General features: G+C 46.5%; 1 protein-coding gene and 1 long non-coding RNA gene across 2 annotated transcripts in view; one reads left to right on the forward strand and one right to left on the reverse strand.

The window, feature by feature from the left end:
- Window positions 1–6,369: 6,369 nt before the first annotated feature.
- LOC121020789 (uncharacterized) lies at window positions 6,370–7,766 on the forward strand. The gene is made up of 3 exons (XR_005786283.1): window positions 6,370–6,698; window positions 7,218–7,298; window positions 7,583–7,766. It is a non-coding gene; the product is annotated as an uncharacterized LOC121020789 (long non-coding RNA).
- Window positions 7,767–16,658: 8,892 nt separating this feature from the next.
- The window catches only part of MMP7 (matrix metallopeptidase 7), an 8,176-nt gene continuing 5,270 nt past the window's right edge, over window positions 16,659–19,564 (reverse strand). The window contains exons 5-6 of the mRNA XM_040460786.1: window positions 18,533–18,694; window positions 16,659–16,977 (exon numbers count right to left, since the gene is read on the reverse strand). Coding sequence (XP_040316720.1) covers window positions 16,949–16,977; window positions 18,533–18,694 — 191 coding nt within the window. The 3' untranslated portion in view covers window positions 16,659–16,948. The remainder of the gene's footprint in view (window positions 16,978–18,532; window positions 18,695–19,564) is intronic.

A 19,564-nucleotide genomic window follows, 5' to 3' on the forward strand; every position in this document is an offset into this window, starting at 1 on the left:
GTAGCATCTGGCTCAGCATGTGGTCAATGTTACTTCTGTCTTCGTCTAAAATACTTAGGTCTAGCTTCCCTATGCTTCCTAGGAGCATGGTTTCATACAGTTTCTCCAGCCAGTAAGGCTCAAGCCTCTAGGATTATGCAAAAATGTTACTGATTTATAAATATCGTCACTGACAGGTGCTGGATAGCAGTAATAATTTTAATAATTTGGTCAGAATTATAATTTGAATGAAATCAACACAATATAGCTCTTATGAGCGGCAGGCCATGTTCTAAGAACGTTACATATATTAACTAACTCAGTCCCCAACAAGGAGGGGTACTATTATTATCATCCCCTTTTTATACACGAGGAAGTCCAAGGGACAGGCCACACAGCTAAGTGGCAAAGGGTACTTAAAGCCAGGACGTTTGCGTCCAGAACTCATGCTCTTAACTACTTTGTTTGACTGATTATTTTATTTTTAAAATTATTAGTTTTTTTAATGTTTATTTATTTTTGAGAGAAAGAGAAAGAGTGCACACGTGAATCGGGGAGGGGCAGAGAGAGAGGGAGGACAGAAGATCTGAAGTGGGCTCTGTGCCGACAGCAGCGAGCCTGACACGAGGCTCAAATTCACTAACCGTGACTTGGTGACCTGAGCTGAAGTTGGAGGCTCGACTGACTGAGCCACGCAGGTGCCCCTACTTTGCTGACTGTTTCATAAAAACTGTATACACTCCTGAGCACGTATTTGCTTTAAACATCAGAAAGTTTTAAGAAGTCTGGGAAACCCTAGAACTAATGATGAAATATGAGAGGAAAGACCAGGTAGACTAAAACATTAAGATTTTCTGTGATAATAAAGAGAGAAAACACTAAATAAAGGGAACCTTTTTGAAATGAAATCAGTGAAACTCTGTGAGAATGGTCAAGTAGAATTACCACGGTCCCTGGCAATACAACATCCTAGACACCTCAGTTGACTTTCACAGTGAAAACGCATACAAATGCTGGATAAAGGATAAAGGGACATTTAGAAAACTAGACTTCAACAAACTGATGAAGTTAGGAATCTTCAAAGGCTAAACGGGAAGTGAGAAAAGCAAAAATACAAACAGGCCGAAGAGCTGGCTTTCTCCATGAGGACCTTTGCTAAACCAACCTCTGGTTTTCAAGTGACGGGGTTCAGGACACACTACCCTGAAAGATGAGGGACAGCCTTAGAAGAGGGCAGAAGCGGGCGGTCTCTCTGGCCTCCCCTGACCCTTCTCCCCAGTGCAGGTCATGAGACCCTCCAGTGAGAGGGGTCCTCCCTATACGAGGAGAGAAGGAGCAGCCTCACCTCCGGGGTGAGGGAGAAGAATCCCAACAGGCAGGCCTGGCTAGGCCTCCTCCAGCTCACCCCCTCATCCCCTTTGTCCTATCCCATTTGTCTATCCTGTCCCCTCACCATCAAACCTGGTGTAAAAACGCTGGTCATTTCCCTATGAAAGTTCTCAGGTCACGTAAAACTTCTATTAAACGAATTTGTACTGTTTGCTCCTATTAATCTGTCCTTGTCGGTTTACTTTCCGGATCCAACCAGGGACCCTGAGAGGGATGGAAAACTTTTTCCTCCCCTGCAGGAGCCCTTGAGGGACACAGGGGCCAGGGCCTGGGAGAGCAGAGAGCAAAGAGCAAAGGCCTGGAGATTCCAGTGTCCTCTTAGTTTTCTTCCTCTCTCTTTCCTTCTGGAAGCTGGTCACACACCAGTCATCATTCCTGGCCCTCCTCTTTCAGCCATGCCTCTTCCTCAGTGGGTAGGAAGTGTAGGCGCAGGAGTCTCCTGGCGGCCTGGGACCTCCCTCCCTCTAGCTGTCTCTGCAGCCTCGACTCTCACAGCTGCCCTTTCCCAGGCACTGTGCCTGGGGGGAAATGGTGAGTCAGAAGTTTCTACTAGGGACGAGTGACAAGCAGATCCCAGTAGAGACAGATTCTTTTCTGTCTTCCCACGGAAGAGAAGAGTGAGCCTCCCATGCGCTCGCCATCCTTTGTAGGAGCGTTAGCGCTCTGGCATTTACCTCGCAATTTAAGCTTTCATTTGTTGTTTCATTCGATAAATATTTATGAAGGGCCCAGTCTGTGACAATTGGTTAAGTGCTGGGGACATAAGAAGGGAGGTGAGACGTATTCCCTGCCCTTCCAGAACTTGAGTGGAACTCTCAGGAGTGGGCTGTTTCTAACCCCAGCTTGCAAACAAAGCGCGTGAAGCTCGGAGAGGCCAAGGGAAGAGTGGTCACAGGATTCAGGCTGCACCTGTCCCTTCTCTGGCCCTCGCTCCTTCTACCACACCCGCCGCTCACTGAGGATCTGTGCTAGCGAAGGCTTTTGGGTGGAAAATGACAGAAAAGGAAATCGAACTACCTTAAACTAAAACGGGAATTTGGGAATTAGGAATGCAACCAAGCCCTAGGAAGGGGAAGGGAGGGTGCGGGCGCCAGGGGAGACCCGGCCTCAGGGAATCCTATGGACAGTGTTGAGAGTCTCTCCCTTGCTCTTGTGCGTTTTGCATCCCCATAGTTTGGACTGACCTGTTACCTACTATGTCAGACAGATTCTCTCCAGGCACGGGGAGGTGGGGGGGGGGGGTGCAGCTTACCGGCAGTCTGTCCCGCATCCTAATGACTCACGACAAAGGAAAAAAGGCTACTTCCCTGCTACCTACAGTTAGAACAATTCTGGGGAAAGTGGATTTATTCTACGTGTACCATAAGCACACCTCTGGAGCCGCCCTTGACACCAGAGGGGTGAGGAGTTCTGATCGCCTCTACCTGTGTCCCCCTACTTCTGTAGCCAAGGATGACAATGCTTATAATGGAAAGAAGGGGTGGTGGCCCCAATGCGGCCGCTGCATGCTGAGAACAGTGCCAACACTCAGTAGGTACCTGATGACATCAGCCAAAAAAGAAGCAGCAATCCCAATAAGGGTCTGGCACAGCACCTTTACGTCAATACTAATGGTACCATCTTCTAATATTCAAATGCTGTACTGATGAGCTTTGTTCTACTAGATAGGCTCTAAAAAATTAATTAGGAAGCCTGTCCTGCTTTATTCTTGTCTAAATAACATTCGATATATATGTTCCTTGATGTTTAAAAAAAACATTCACCCATAAAAACATTGGGAACTAGGTTTTGGAAAAGGATGCTGATACTTATTTAAAATTCTTTCCTGGCCAGGGGGGGGGGCGCCTGGCTGGCTCAATCGGTAAAGCATGCGACTCTTAATCTTGGGGTTGTGACTTCAAGCCCCACGTTGGGTGTAGAGATTACTTAAAAATAAATAAAAATTAAAAACAATAGAATAAAATAAAAATTCTTTCCTGGGTATTGAGTGTATTTAAATTTGTGTAATTAGTAACATATGATAGATATTCAAGCTACGTTAGTTTCCTCTCCAACTGGAAAACAGAGGAGATTGTAATGCTAAAGATGACTGAGAAAGGGTATAACTTTAAGGTGACTTAAGAATTTTAAGAAGATTAATATGAGAGCAGTGCTGAAAAAGAAAAGTATCAGAGAACGTTCTGGGACCGTGCTTCTCAAACAACTGGTGATGAAGAACCAATTGCTTTTCTCTTTTAAAAACCGAATGCTGATCACTTCTAAGACACTATTATGAGGAGCAGGAAAATAAAACTGGTATACAAAACGCAGCCCGATGCCCTACTTTTAGATTCAATAAAATCACTCTCTCACATTACTGTAAATGTTTCTAAAGAGTATCTCCGTTTCTTCCCTGCCTTGGGTTGGACTGGGAATCACCTTCTCAGGGAGGGGAACTAGCAGCAAGGTTGTGCATTAACGCCCGTGTCGGCACCGTCAAAGACCAGCAGGCACGCACCTGCTCCTGAGCAAGCAGGGTTGTTGCTCAGTGTATCCAGGGAGACAGCGCACCCTGCAACACGTTAGCAAGAAGTGACTGAAAAGGACTTTTGGGGGAGGATCTCGGCTTCTGTTAGGTCACACTGAGACATGGTTGGATGCTGTCCTCAAGCAGGGGCAATTCTATGAGTGGGTACAGGACGAGGACAGGGATGAACAGAATCCAAAGCTTTCACTGGCCCAGAGACAACGGCAGTCATTTCCGCTAGGATGGAAAACATTTTGGTTATTTTTGTGGCTTGGACGTGTTCCTGTTTTTGTCTGTGTTCAGACAAGCTCACGGAGCCGCCCGGTCTCAGGATGTTCTGCGAAACTGTTTGTGCACTCACTAGTGGTGAGGGCCGGGCCAGAGGCAGGGTGACTTTCTCTCTCCCACGGCTGTGAGGGGACACGTGGGACACACTGTAAAAGGTTAAAAACATCTGAAGGTAAAGGAACCGGATGTGGGGAGTCGCTCACATGCAGGGTTTGTGCCCCCGCAGGCCTGGGCTGGAACTCAAGAGTCTGCATTTCTAACCAGTCACCAGGCCCAGGCGTTGCTGATGATGCCAGGGCCAGGCCACACTCGGAAAACCGGTGAGGTTGGTGAAGGTTTTCAAAGGTGGGGATGTTTACAGGAAGGAAAGACCTATTGTAGTTAGCCGTGTTCCCAGGATAAGGTCTAGGGCTTTCTGGAAATACTCTGGTGTGGTTCTGACCCTGGGCTGCACTGTGCCTGTTCCTGGTTTAAATTACCACTCTCTGAGGGGCATGTTCACAAAGGAAGATTCTGTCCAAAGTAATGGGTGCAGATGGTTGACAGATAAGCTTGTCATTAACGTGAAAATAAGTTATGTGTTTATGGTCCACATTCCAGGAAGTTCCCAGTTACAAAAAAGCAGGTCCATTTTAGGAAAATGGGTTTGAAAACCAGCAATTCAACTGGATTATCTGCAAACTGACTTATTCACAAGTAGATGTTGAACAAAATGCAAAGTAACTCTCACAATCCCCTTTTCACCTATTTTATTCTGCGGCCTTAAGACACAATTCCTTTTGTAAGGAAGATGTGACTGCTTATCCTTTTGAAACATAGACATGTCTGTACCCCAAAAATTGACTTTCTGCCTGACTTTGTTTATTCTTTCCTGAGACATCTGGTGAAGAGAGGAAGTGGTAAATACGGTGGAAACGGCGGGATTTCTAATTGTTCTGAATAACGGTTTTGACTTTCCTCTACATTTGGCTGCAGAGGGGATAAAAGAAACCAAGTGTGACCGATTATGTGCTGGCTACTTTATTATGTTGACTGGGCTACAGAAGAACTTTGACCAAGTCCTTGTCCTCAAGGAGGCTCCAGTCCATTGGAGGGACACCGCCACAATCAGCTAGAGAGAATAAGGTGTCACGGGTGTTGTGACAGACATTTGGATAAGGACGTCGAGACTGGCAACCTCAGATACTAAGCGGGGAGGGAAGGTGGGAGATGACAGGGGAGAGCGGAGGCAAAGTTCACAGCGGAGCTGACCTTGGGGTTGAGCCTTGAAGTGGAGGAAGGACTGACGGAGGGCCAATCCCGGAGGGAGGCGGCGGGGTCAGCCTGTCCGGAGGGCGGGGAATACCAGACCTGTCCCCAGCGAGCCGGTGCTAACCCCCGCGGGGCCGGGGCAGGGACACAGGTACCGCGGCCTGGCTGGTGGCCCTGCTGTGACCCCGAGGTCCTCGCACACGCGTGAGCAATGCCGTCCCCGTCCCACCGGCACCCCTGGAGAGTAAGACGGAAGAGGGGGACTCCCTTCCGTCCCGCACGGGTCTCCTTCCCGAGATAGAGCGCACCAAGACGAGATGGGAGAGAAGGCACCTCCCGGCCGGCCGGCCGGGTCACCGGTGAGCGGTGCGGGGTCGGGGCCCGCGGCGGGTGCAAGGGCGGGGAAAACCGGTGCGGAAGGGCCACCGAGAGACCCGCGCAGATACGAGCCTGAGCCCCGAGCCCGGATCCGCTGCAGGTTTGCACCTAAGACCGGAAACCTGGGGACGCGAGAATCATGACCTCTCTTCGTGGCCCTCACCCGTGGGGCAGCGTCACGTGGCCTCCAAACTGGCGGCCCCTCGGGCCAAAGAGGGCCAGCGTCCGCCTCCCCGGCCGCTCGCACCCCCTCCAGTCACGCCCTGGGGCCGCTCGGGCCCACGTGGCCTCACCTGCCTGTGGTCCTCACCTGCCTGTGGTCCTCGTCGGCACCGTGCTGTCGGCTCCGCCGCTTCTGGCAGTTTCCCCGACACATTTAGGACGCTGGAATATTGGCCCAAGCTCTGAAACCCCGGCGCTGAAGGAGGTGCTCCCGGGGGAAGCCCTCGCGTTGCGTCTGGAGGCCTGCAGCGTCCTGGGTCCCGCCGGCCCGTGCGCAGGCGCACCTCTCCCCGCCCGCCTGCCGCCGTCAGCTCCCCGCCCGCCGGTGCGCATGCCCACGCGCGTTTCTGACACCGGTTCTCCCCAACGTCCAGCTGCGTGCCCCACGTTTTCGCTCCGCCCCACGCTGTGTCCCTGAGGAGGCCTCAGATCCCACCCGGTCAGGGCTCAGTCCCGGGACTCTGTTCCTCAACCCCCATTTCAGTTGTGGGTCATGAGGGGTGGGTCCCCAGGGTCCTCGCGACTTCTGTCCACCTTGGCTGGACATCTCGCGATCGCACGCTCGCCCTCGTCAGAGTAAAGCTTTTGCTAGGGCAGCTCTCAGAACTCAGGGAAACACGTTTACCCGCTTATTGAAGGACACGACAAAGGTGCAGATGAGCAGCCAGACGAAGAGTCGCGTGGGGTGAGTTCTGGGAGGCCCCAGAACAGGAGCTTCTGGAGTTGGGGTGTCACCCTCCCTGAATGTGGATGTGTTCACCGACATGGGAGCCCTCTGAGCCCCTTGCTTGAGGCATGATCAGTCCATTTTCAGCCCCTCTCCTTTCCCGAGAGAATGGAGGGTGAGGGTGCTGAAATTTCAAGCTCCTAATCCTGGCTTGGTCTTTGTGGTGAAAGGACACCCCCTGGGGCCACCTCATACAAGAAAAAGACACTCCGATCAGCCAGGACATTACCAGGGTATCAGGAGGCCTGTGCCAGGAATTGGGGGAAGGAGACCAACACGTGTCTTTTCTGTCACTTCGTGGTGGTGTGGCCTCACACGGAATTCCCTTGCCTCTGGTCAAGATGGCTTTGGGATTCTTCTGTTGAGTCTGGGCGCTGGGATCCCGGCTCCACTTGGTGGGTCGCAGGGACGGCAGTCACTGGTGCTGGAGTCAACTTACTTTTGTGTAGATGTTGACAGTTTACTTGCTTTATTTAGGGTGCACTTCCAGCTTCCCAGTGAGGTGAATGTTACGATTTCTACACTGCCAGTGAGAAGCCTACAAGCCAGACAGACCAGGTAAGTTTACCCTGTGATTCGGCTCATGCACAGCATCAAACCCACGTCTGTCGTGGCAGGTCCACCCCGTGGGTAAGGTATTGTGGGTGACAGGGGCTGCTGTTACTAACTACCAGGACAGCGAGTGTCACGTGGAGCCCTCCGGGGCAGACTGGGGAGTGTGGGCAACTGGTTATCTGTCTCTTTTTAAAAGAACAAATTATAATTTGGGTAATCGTTTTTACTTTTGAAAATTCTCCATCTTACTGGTTTGTAAACTCAGTTTTATTATTTCTTTTCTTTAGGAAGGATACGATTGCCATTTCCTTTCATGAAGCCAATTTACCTCTCGTATGAAAACTTGATGAAAGACAGTACACTAAAAGTAGGTTACAGTCCAGTCTCACTGGTGAATTCCGATGCAAAGATCCTAATGTGTACTAGCTCACTGAATTCAATGATTAAAAGAATATACTGTATTGTGATAAAGTATGGTTAACGTTTAGGAATGTAAGGAGAAAAATACTGCATTAGAAAAAAACTATTAATGTCATTTCATATACTAACAAGCTAAAGAAGGAAATACTTAGGAACATTTCAACAGATGCACAAAAAGCATCTTATTTGCTATGTAAGTTAGTAGAAAACTAGAAACAAAAAGAAACTTCCTCAATGGGATAGAAAAGTGTTTATCCTTTTACCTGGAAACACTTGAAAAGCATCCCCTTTAAGATCTGGAACAATGCAAGACGCATGCTATCGTAATGTTCTACATAACACTGGAGGTTCAGGCCAATGTAATAAGACAGGAAAGAATACTGAGAAATACAAGGATTGGATGGAAAGAGATGAGATCATCACAATCGTTAAGTATTGTGATCATTTACACGAAGCCTAAAAACCAACAGCCTTTTAGAAATAATAAGAAAGTTCAATATTATAAGCCCAATGCACAAAAATCAGTAGCACCCCTCAATATCAGCCATAATAAAGTCCAGAAGATAGTAGACAATAAAATACCAAAACAACAACAACCAAACCGCAAAATATCAAGGACTTAAGAGACAAAAATTCACAGGATCATTACAGAAGAAAATTTAAAACTCCAGCAAAGGGCATAAAGAAAGAGTTGAATTAATAGTGAGATGAATCGTCTTCAATATTTAAAGGTAACAATTTTTCCCTAATTTAATGCTGTTTCAAGCAAAGTCACGGTCACCTTTGGGGAGATCCTGCCCTGCTCATATTTGGAATGAGTCCTCCACTGAGTGAGTCTTGGTAGAAGGCAGGAACCCCTCTGTGGAAGTGGAAGAAGGGCCAGACACCCCTTCTTGCTCTTTGGAAACTAGCATATGAGTACGTGATCTGAGCTCAGACATGAAATTCTCTTTCTCAGGGTTCTGAATCCTGAGTGGTGCAGTGATGCGGGGAGGGTTCAGAGGACTTTTCACTGTGGCAGCCTCCATGTTGGCATCCCAGCAGGTGCTCCCTTCTGTCTGTCTGTCCTGCTGCCACCTGCTCTTCCTTGGTTCACACCCAGATTTTGAGCCTATTTCTTCTGGGCTTTTTCCCAAGATCTCCGGTGAACTCCGATGTCTTCTGCAGTAAATTCATTTCTACATTACATCAGATAGAACCAGCTTCTGTTGCTTGTAATCAAGAACCTGGAGCTGGGAACCTTGCCAAAATATTTCTGATCTTCATGTGGAAGAAGTCAAGTCTGTGAATAACTAAGACCAGGAGTTGGCAAACTTTTTCTGTAACAAATACTAACCATTTCAAGCTTTGGTGGCTGGATGCAACTACTCAACTCTACTGTCACGGGGCTCAAAAGGAGCCATTGGCAGTATGTAAGCAAATGGGCATGGTTGTGTTCCAATAAAACTTTAATGACAAATAGTTGGTGGGCAGAGTTTGGCCCAGGGGCTGTAGTTCCCTGATATCTGATTAAGACAGTCATAAAGACGTACCTGGGTGGCTCAGTTGGTTAAGCATCCAACTTCAACTCAGGTCATGATCTCACGGTTCATGGGTTCGAACCCCACGTTGGGCTCTGTGCTGACAGGTCAGAGCCTGGAGCCTGCTTTGGATTCCGTGTCTCCTTCTCTCTCTGCCCTCTCCCACTTGTGCTCTGTCTCTCAAAAATGAATACATTGTTAAAAAATTTTTTTAAAATAAAAATAAATTAAAAAAATAAAAAAGTCCTGAAAAAGAAAAGAGGAGACAGACTCACCCTACTAACCAGTCAGACACATCACCCAGCCATAGGAAAAATAATGCGGTAACAGTATGGAAACATACAAACAGCTCACGGAACAGAACAGAACCCAGAAACAGGCCTATGAGAGTTTGGGTTACTTAAACGTTTTGTAGGAAAAATTGGTTCACTATATGGAAAAAGATAAATTAGGTCCCTACTTCAGGAAAAATATAAAAATAAGCTCAAAATGTAGGTACAAAGCGGGGCGACTGGGTGGCTCAGTCGGTTGTGTCTGACTCTTGATTTTAGCTCCGGTCATGATCTCACAGTTTGTGGGACCGAACCCTGTGTCAGCCTCAGCACTGACAGCACAGAGCCTGCTTGGGGTTCTTTCTCCCTCTTTGCCCCTCTCCGGTTCATGCTCCCTCTCTCTCAAAATAAAATAAAATAAAATAAATAAGTATGTACATACATACATACACATGCACATAAATAAAAATAAGCTAAATACAGTAGAATAAAATTGCTAGAAGAAAATATGAAATATCTTCAGGACTTCGGGGTACAGGAGGATTATGACTGCTAGGCCACTATTAAACTATTTTGCATTCTCAGCGGACACATCAGCAGAGAAAGTGGTTGTTTTTTTTTTTTTTTTTTTTAATTTTTTTTTTTCAACGTTTATTTATTTTTGGGACAGAGAGAGACAGAGCATGAACGGGGGAGGGGCAGAGAGAGAGGGAGACACAGAATCGGAAACAGGCTCCAGGCTCCGAGCCGTCAGCCCAGAGCCCGACGCGGGGCTCGAACTCACGGACCGCGAGATCGTGACCTGGCTGAAGTCGGACGCTTAACCGACTGCGCCACCCAGGCGCCCCGAAAGTGGTTGTTTTATTAGGGCAAGTTAACCTTGAGCTGAAATCCGTGGGGTTAACTCAGGAGAGCACAGCCTTATTCAAAGACCAGAACACAGGAGGTAAAGCATTCACTGGGCTGTGGAAAGAAAGGAAAGCCAGGCTGCATAAGGAGTGGGTGCTTTTTGTGTGGACAACAATGATGGCCAACCCTGAAGGGACAGTATTTGGAACCAAAAGCAATCCAAGGCTCCGATAATTCTATAAATAATATGGCTTTCAGGCCCAAGAAAGGGACAAGCAAGACAGAAAGTAGATCCTTACCGTTATCTTACTGGAGAGGCAATAACAAAGACTGGAAACACACAGCCATGGCTTCAACCCCCAAGTGTCATCACAGAGAAGCTGTGAGGGTTCCCTCTTCTATGAAATGGGTGAAATACTACCCTCATTTCAGGGTTGCTGTGATTCCTGGAACCTAAGCAGGTAAGGTGGACAGAGATGGTTACACAGTCTTTGTCATGCCCTCCTGTTGAGAAGTGGACTTTGTTTTGCCTCACATTGAATCCGGGCTGCCTGGCATGATGCGACAGGGCAGAAGTGATGCTTCTGCACCCTGCTTCTTGGAATCCGTAGGTTTGGGCATCGGCCACGGTGTAAAGAGGCCATTTGGAGAGAGTAAGAGGTACTATCCCTCCAGCCATCTGTGCCAAGGCACCAGACCTGTGAATGAAGCAATCTTGGACATTCGAGCCCAGCCACTTCCTGAGGAGACCCTGATCAAGGCCCCCAGGACCATCGAGTCCATCCACAGATTTATGAGTGAGAATAAATGGTTGTAGTAGTTTCAAGACATTAGGTTTGGGGTTTATTTGCTAGATAGCCATGGACAGCCAAGAGGAAAATTAAGCAACTATTAAGCACCAGAGTGCTTGGAATATGGACTATCCCAAATCATTATTCCAAGCTTTCACATGGTGGCAATTTTGCCAGTGAGCCCAGGAAAAGGGGTATCATTCAGGAAAAAGTCTATTTCTATTCAATGCTTTTCCAGACCACTCATTTATATATCAGTTAATTAATTTCTTCTTTCAACCAATGTTAAATGGGTGCCTACTCTATGTCGTATGCTCTTTTAGATACTGAACAAAACAGATAAATTCCCTGTCTGAAAGTAATTAACACGATACCCTTTAGTCTTTGTTGGCGATGTGACAGTTATTTAGATAATCAGAATAATAAGGTTTAGCTAAAAAGGCTATATTTGTCTGATCTGGATATGTAAGAAATGGCATTCAAAGGAAATTTATCCTAGTAAATTATAATGAATATCTTTCTAAGTATTAATACTTAAGCTGAATGGAAACCATTTAGCTATTTCAAATTTAAAGTACTCTGTATTCTGCCTATCATTCTCAATTTATATCATCATCTCCTGAAAGATATCTAAAATGAAAATTTTAATTGAGCAAGTTAACTCAAATTAATATTCATTAATGCATTCAACCGTTTGACAAATATTTATTAGATGACTTCTATGCCAGTGATAATGCTAATCACTAAGTTTCTAATTCTGAACAGTTCAGACATAGACACTGTCTTTTCTGCCCAGAACTCCACCGTTCCTACCAATGTCACAGAAGCTTAAAGAAGTATTAGATTGAGCATGGTGTCTGTACTAGAATGATTCCATAGGTTAAGAAGTTGTGGTCTAGGTACTTTGAGGTGGATTCTTCCCTGTGTGTGATCTAGTTACAGGTAAACTGAGGAAGTAGAGTAAGCGTTAAGTTCAAACAGAACTTCAACCCATTATGTAAGGTTCTCAACTTTTCTATAGAGTTGCTTGTTTTTATTCAGGGCTAGGCAAGTTTGCTAATCTGAGAGGCAAGAGAAAGAAGCCTGTCAAATGCAACTGAATAAGCTGAGGTTGTTCTCAAGGTCTCTTCCAGGCGAATGTGTAACCCATACACCTGCATACAGAACAAACTCAACAGTCATCATCATCCAAGTCAGAGACAGCAAGTCCACCATTACTTTGTAATCAGGGACAGTCTCTGGTCCTGGGTTCCAAAGTCTAGAATCCTCCGGAAAATGCCTCAGCAAAAGACAGCAGGGATAAAACCCTGTGCTGTTCCCTCAACTTGGACCTATCACCCTTTGGTAATCATGACACCGTGTTTCTCCTCACCCACTGACATTGCCACAGATCACAGCTGTCCCTTAGCTGGAGCTCGGGCCAAAGTGCGGTTCACCGTCCTCTTCCCGCGTGCTGGTATTCAGAGTTACTCTTTCACACACGTAGAAAGATCAGTGGATAAGTGTCCAGGGTCATGTTGCACGACAGCCTTCCATACCTGAAGAAAATATAACATCTGTCCCCAAAGACACAGCCATGGTCACCAACAGTCTATAAATTCATCTGTCTCCAGAACAGTAAAGCACCAACACTGAAAGAGAGGTGTTTGTTGGTTGGGGCATTGATGACTGGGCTGTGGTGGCAAAAAGGGTACAAACTAGGACTTACCTTTGCCGATCCTTACAACATTTAATTGCAGCAAGCGCACTTGTGTTAGAATGAAATCTCCAGTGTGAGTGGTAGATGGTTTCATAAGAGGAAGGATGACCCCATGTGGCAGTTTTAAAGCATAACCTCAATTTTTTTTTGGCGCTTGGTGTATCAAGGTGGCATGCGTGTCCCCTGTCTTTACCCTGGGCGGGCTTGTGGTTGCTTTGACCAGCGGACTCCAGCACCCGTGACTTCCGAGGCTATCCAGCTCCTTGCTTGTGGGAACACCTGCCCTTCGAGCCCTGAACCACAGTGTGTGAAGTCCTATCACCTTCCCATCTCATGGTGGAGAGACCACGTGTATGCAATAGGGCTGACCATCTCTGCTGAGCCCTGATCTCCAGCCACCTGCAACAAGGTGGCAGACGTGTGAGTGAAGCCATCTCGGACCCTCACAAACAGCCCATCTGCCCCACGAGACCAAAGAATTACCCTGTGGAGACTCACCCAAATTCCTGATCCACAAGATCATGAAATGTAATAAAGTGACCGTTTAGGGTAGTATTTTAGTGCAGTGATAGGTTACTGAGATACCCCTTGTGTTAGTTGAGGTCCTCCAAAGAGCAGATGCCAGGACGACATTAGACATGCAAGATTTATCGCTGGGTATCCTTCCTGCATCTAGGAGGGATAAAGGAGACACAGCAGAGTGGTGGGGGTGGAGGAGGTGGGGAGTCTTCAGACTAGGATGCGGGTCTGGAGTCTGTGAAGTCTTGGTTACATCATCGTTGTGAGACAGTCTTGACCGGGCTGATGGGGACTCCCAAGCCTGTTAGAGACGTCCTACTTGTCCAGACTATTTTACAATCACACTGGAGTTTTGGACTTGCATGTGAGTTGTGGTACGCTAGAGTTTGTAGATGTAGCTCAGAAACACATTACACATCACACAGCCCTTTATGATGGCAATTAACATGGTATGTTATAATAATTTCCTGAATGTCTGCTGTGTTCACCAGACGTGGAGATTCTGGACGGTATGTGTGTGTGTCTTTCACCTTTGTAGGCTTCTTCATCCCTAAGTTCCTGACTCAGTGAATGTTTGTTGAATGGCTGAGACTACTGATCAAAGTATGTTTTCGGTGTAGTCACAGAAAGGATTATGTAGTCGTAATCCTTTGACTATGTATGTGAGGGCTCATTCTGGACTCTCTCTTCTATTCCACTAGTCTCTATGTCTCTCCTTATGCCAGTAGCATCCGGTTTTGATTACTGTAGCTTTGTAGTGATTTTGAAATCAGGAAGTGTGAATTTTCCAGCTCTGTTCTTCTTTCTCAGGATTGTTTTGGCTATTCAGGGTCCCTTGAAATTCCATATGAATTTTAGCATAAGCTTTCCTCTTTCTGCATTAAATCTGTAGATCACTTTGGGTGGACAGTCTTAAGTCCTCCAGTCCATGAACATGGGATCTCCCCACTAATTTGTCTTCTTTGACGTCTTTCAGAAATGTTTTATGGTTTTTATCGTACAAGTCTTTCGCCTCCTTTGTTAATTCCCAAGTATGTTTTTCTTTTTGATCGAATTGTTAACGGAATTGTCGTCTTAATTTCCTTTTCGGGTTGCTTATTGTTCATGTGCAGAAATGCAACCGACCTTTGCTTGTTGACTTTGTATCCTGCTACCTTGCTGGATTTATTAGTTCATTATTATTAATTATCGAGTGTGTGTGTGTGCACGTGCACACGTGTAATCTTTAGGGTTTTTTACGTGTAAGATCTTATCATCTGTGAACAGAGATAGTTTTACTTCTTTCTTTTCATTCTGGATGTCTTCTATTTCTTTCTGTTGTCTACCTGCTGTGCTTAGGACTTCCGGGGCAATGTTGGGTAGCAGCGGCAAAAGAAGGCATCCCTGTCACGTTCCTGATCTTAGGGGGAAAGACTTAAGTCTTTCACCGCCGAGTATGATGTTTATTGTGGGTTTTTCATATTTTTATCATGTTGTAGGCGCTTCCTTCGATTCCTAGTGTGTTGAGTGTTTTTAAGATAAAAGGGTTTGAGTTTTGTCAAATGCCTGTCCACATCAATTGAGACGGTTATGGGCTTTTCCCCCTTGTTCTGTTAATGTGGTGTATGACACTGATCGATTTGCATATCACTGTATCATGTTTGCATCCCAGGAATAAGTCCTACCTGCTTGGTGTATAATCTTTTTCCTATGCTGCCGAATTTGGGTTGCTAATTTGGTTGAATTTGGTTGAGAATTTCTGCATCCATTTCATAAGGACTATTGGTCTGTAGTTTTCTTGTCCTGTTTTTGTCTAGCTTTGATACAAGGGTAATGTTGGCTTTATAGAATGAGTAAAGGAGTGTTCCTTTCTCTTTGAACTTTTGGAAAAGTTTGAGAAGAGGTGACTTCAGTTCTCCTTTAAATGTTTGTTGGATTCACTGGTGAAGCCTTCAGTCCTGGGCTTTCCTTTGTCAGGAGACTTTTGATTACTGATTTAATCTCCTTACTAATTATAGGTCTATTTAGGTTTTCTATTTCTTCATGATTTAATCTTGGTAGGTTTTGTGTTTCTAAGAATTTGTCCCTTTAGTCTACGTTATCCAATTTCTTGGCATCTAATTGCTTACAGTGTTCTCTTATTTTTAAATTTTATTTCTGTAAGATCAGTAGCAATGTCCCCACGTTCATAGCCGATGTTTAGTAATTTGAGCCTCCTCTCTTTTTTTCCTCAGTCTATCCAGGTAAAAGTTTGTGAATTTTGTTGATTTAAAAAAAAAATCCAGATTGTAATTTAATTTTTAATCTATAAGATTAAATTTTAATCTATAATTGTTTTTCTAAACTGAAGACTTTATTTTTTAGGACAGTTTTAAATTCACACCAAAATCAAGTGGAAGGTATGGCCATTTTCCACAGACCACCCCCCTTCTCTCACATGCAGAGAGCAACCCCGTTATCAGCAACCCCATCGTGGGGACTCGATGGTGCCCCATGGGTATGTTAAGCTACTCTCACTTTTCTTTGACCCTTTTTCCTTTTCTTCCTCAGATTTGATCATTTCCATTGCCCTATTACCAAGTTTACTGATCCTTTCTTCTCGGAGAGTGCTTCTCCCACAGAAACACATTTCTGCGTGAGACTGTTTCGCGGTCTCTGTGCTGCAGAGTGGGCTGTGTGGACATTGGGAAAATGAGTTTCTGGGAGAAGTCGGAAGGAACGGGGTATAGACCTGAGGATAAGAAGTTGGGGTCTGGGGAGGTGGGCGGCCGGTGAGAAGCTACTGATGCTGGGGCAGGTGAAGGATTGAGGGAGGGGGATCATGTCCAATTTTGGGTGTGTTTGATGTCGCGGTCCTGGTGGGGAGTGAACCCCACTGTGGATGCATCTTCAGCATCTCTGGAGACTCACGGAGGTGCTGCTGGGAGTCAGGTTAAGAGAAGAGGATGGGACTGATGTCGGGTGGGCCCTGAGGAGCAGTTGTATCAGGAGAGATGCAGGGAAGTTGGGTTGGGGGTAGGAACTCAGCCACAAGTGACTATGGGAGTGGAAATCCTTGGGAATTCACACATTTTGCGGGAAGACCTGGGCTCACCAGAAGACTCAGAGTGAGAGTAGGCCAAGACAATAAGGGAAACTTAGGGCGCCTTCGGGGCCACACGAGCGAATGAGCGGGGCTGGACCTCCCTCCTTGCCCACACAGTGATGGGGTGAGTGCAGCTGAAGACCCAGAATGATGTGGTGGGATTCCTGTTGGTCTGTTTGCTTGTTTCAGTCTTTGATCTCGCTGTACAGAGTGCTTCCTGGGAGAAATCTTTTACCATGGAATACAAACTTTATTTATCTGTGTATTTAACATTTATTAATATCTACCAAGTGCAAGTTGCTCGAGGAAAGTCATCAATGAATGAGACACTCAGGCCACAAGGGGGCTTATCCCCAGAAGGAGAGAGAGGGAGAGAGAGAGAGACACGTGAAAACCAACCACGATACAGGCAAGAGCCAAGTCAGTGCTCAGAGACATTCAAGGACTGTGTGCATTAGTTCTGGTTGGAGAAGAGCTACAAGGAATCCCATGAATGAACGTGTGCTCTCCCCGAAGTTCCTACTTCTTTCTTGATTTACTTCTCTTTCCTGTTCAGAGAGAAAATAGGAACATCTCACCTGGTATAAAACACATAAAACCCATCCTAGGACCCTAAGAACAGAAGATGTGCTGCAGAAAGTACAGCGTATCATTCATGTGGCTGGTTTTCTGTGTCTGCAACAAAGGTTCTGAAGAACAATCTCAGAAGGCTAAGAAGGTGGTGCTGGGCTGAGGGGCAGGCCTTGGGGGCCGATGTGTCCCCTCCCTGTCTCTGCTGGTGTCACCACCGTGTGGTCTTGGATATGATTCCACTTAATCTCTCTCAGTGCTAGATCGAGTGCACGAGGAGGACCCCAGCCGCTCATCGGATTGTTGCCTCAAATGAACTAATGCTCGTGAAATGCTGGGTATGCTAAATGCTAGATTTATTTTTATTATTCTGAAAAGAACATCGAGAATTTCACATCCATGAGGTTAATCATATTCTTTTGAGTTTATATTTTCTGTGCGTATGACTTCTTGGATTAATGAACTCACTCCATTTAAAACCTGTATAATTAAGTCTTGCTTTCATTTGTCCAAAAGTGACCTCTTTCCAATTTTGACTCAGGGACACCTCAGTGTCTAACATGTAAGAATTTAATGCCTTGGTCTGTCTTCTTCTGAAATCTAATCTGTCCCTTTTTTGTTCCCTTTCTACTTTTCTTAAGGTTCTAACACAATAACCCATGCCATTGAGTGCTCCATGAATCTCACAGGTGTATAAGGGGAGGCACCATTTTCTGTTTTGTTGGTGATAACTTTATCGACAGTTGTCAGTGGTTTATGAATTTTTCTGACAGCAGCAGCAATGTGAGCCAGAACTTTAAGGTACAGTTACATGGTATTTTCCAAAATGTGCTCTCTGCAGCACTGTTCTGTGAGGGCTCACTCGAGCATTGCGTTAAAAGGATTCTCCCTTAGGAAGTGCTGAGTTTAACAAGCACGGGAGGGACTCCTGAATATCCTGTGCACCTGAAATACAGTAGGTTGTGTTTCCTGAACTGGTTTTTCCATAGGGAATTGTCTTGTAGGACTACTTAGTGTTCTGGGAACACAGTTTAGGAAATGCCGATTGATAGTACGTTGTAGGTGCCACTGAGAGCTTAAATGCGCTTTATTCTAGGGGTAATTTTCTCCTGAGGACATCACCCCATCTGACGGAAGCATTTTTATGGCTTCTCTGATCTTTCAGACCCTTAGGCAGCTAGGGAGGAAGATGCTCTATTCCTCAGGGTGTCCCCTCAGGGGGACACTCTATGAAAGTATCTGAACTGAGCTAGAAAGAACAGCGAGTGGCAGCTTGGGGGGGGGGGAACACCTTAGTAGTGTCATTTTCAGGATTTTACTAAACGATACCATGTTACTGAAAACTTGAAATCAATGATCTCATCGTATGAAATAGCCTGGTTACCCTCGGCGTGTCTAAGTTCTCCAATTTCTTTCCTCAGTAGGCTTGAGATGTGAGGTGCAGGGTGTTTTTCTGTTTCCCAGGGTTTCCTGTTCAAGTCCTCCCCGAGCAGACAATGTGAAAGCCCCCTTATGGGAGATCATAAATATTACCATACAATTCCTGGATTTCTCTGATATCGCCTGGCGAGAGCTTGAAATTCTCAGAGTCCCTGGCTCCGTAGGTGGGGTACATGACAGAGTCGGGATCAGACGAATGTCTCAGGCCCAGAGAATGGCCAAGTTCATGGGTTGCAACAGCCAGGAAGTTAATTCCTACGACAGAAGAGCGGCACATGTTAATGACAGAAGCAGCCATGTATATAGAGACATAAAAGATTCGTAACAGAAAACAGAAAACACCATCTGGGGAGGACTCGCAGGCGGGGATGGCTGAGAAGGACAGTCACAGGAGCTTCAGTGTCACCCCCTTGCTGCCATTGGAGAAATGACAGTTGTTCTGTCCCTGTGGCCCCCCACCCTAGGTCACTTGGCAGTTTTCTGGAGGGAACGCAGAGGCATGTGGATGCGGGCTTGAGCCCCCCGGAGACGCGGACAGATGGACAGACATGTCAGTTCCTCCCCTGCTGCTCAGAGGCAATTGCTTCTGCTGTGTGGGGCTGTCACGGGTGTGAACCCCCCGGTACCTGGGGACAGGGGCTAGTCACTCACAGACGGGGGTGCGGAGTGTCAGGAGAGGGAGGCTGCTATGAGGACGCCCACACTAAGGGCAGCATATCCAGGCGGCATCAGCTGTGTTCCATTGACTTCCTTGTCCTCCCGTCTGTCCTTCCTTCCTCACATTCACAGAGGGGCGGCCGCGGGTCGTTCGCAAAGGGGACGCAGCGGCCAGTGTCCCCGCATCAGGCACCTCCATGCTGTGACCTCCCTTCGCACAGGCCCGACCTCCCTCTCCAGGACGCTTGGCAGCCGTGTGATTTCGTGTAACATATTTACTTATGGAATCATCTCCACTTCATATCATTTACCCCAGAGATTTTCTCCATTAGTGTCCTGGGGGGTCTGTGGTCTCCCATGACGGGCTGGGCCATGGCGTGGGTTCCTCTTGGACAGTGAATGATCTTCGAATGGTCTACCACTCCCAAGTATCACAGTGAACAGTGAACGATCTCAGAATGGTCTACC

Source organism: Herpailurus yagouaroundi, unplaced genomic scaffold (genome assembly GCF_014898765.1).
Source record: "Herpailurus yagouaroundi ecotype Mexico unplaced genomic scaffold, PumYag 251, whole genome shotgun sequence".
NCBI lineage: Eukaryota > Metazoa > Chordata > Mammalia > Carnivora > Felidae > Herpailurus > Herpailurus yagouaroundi.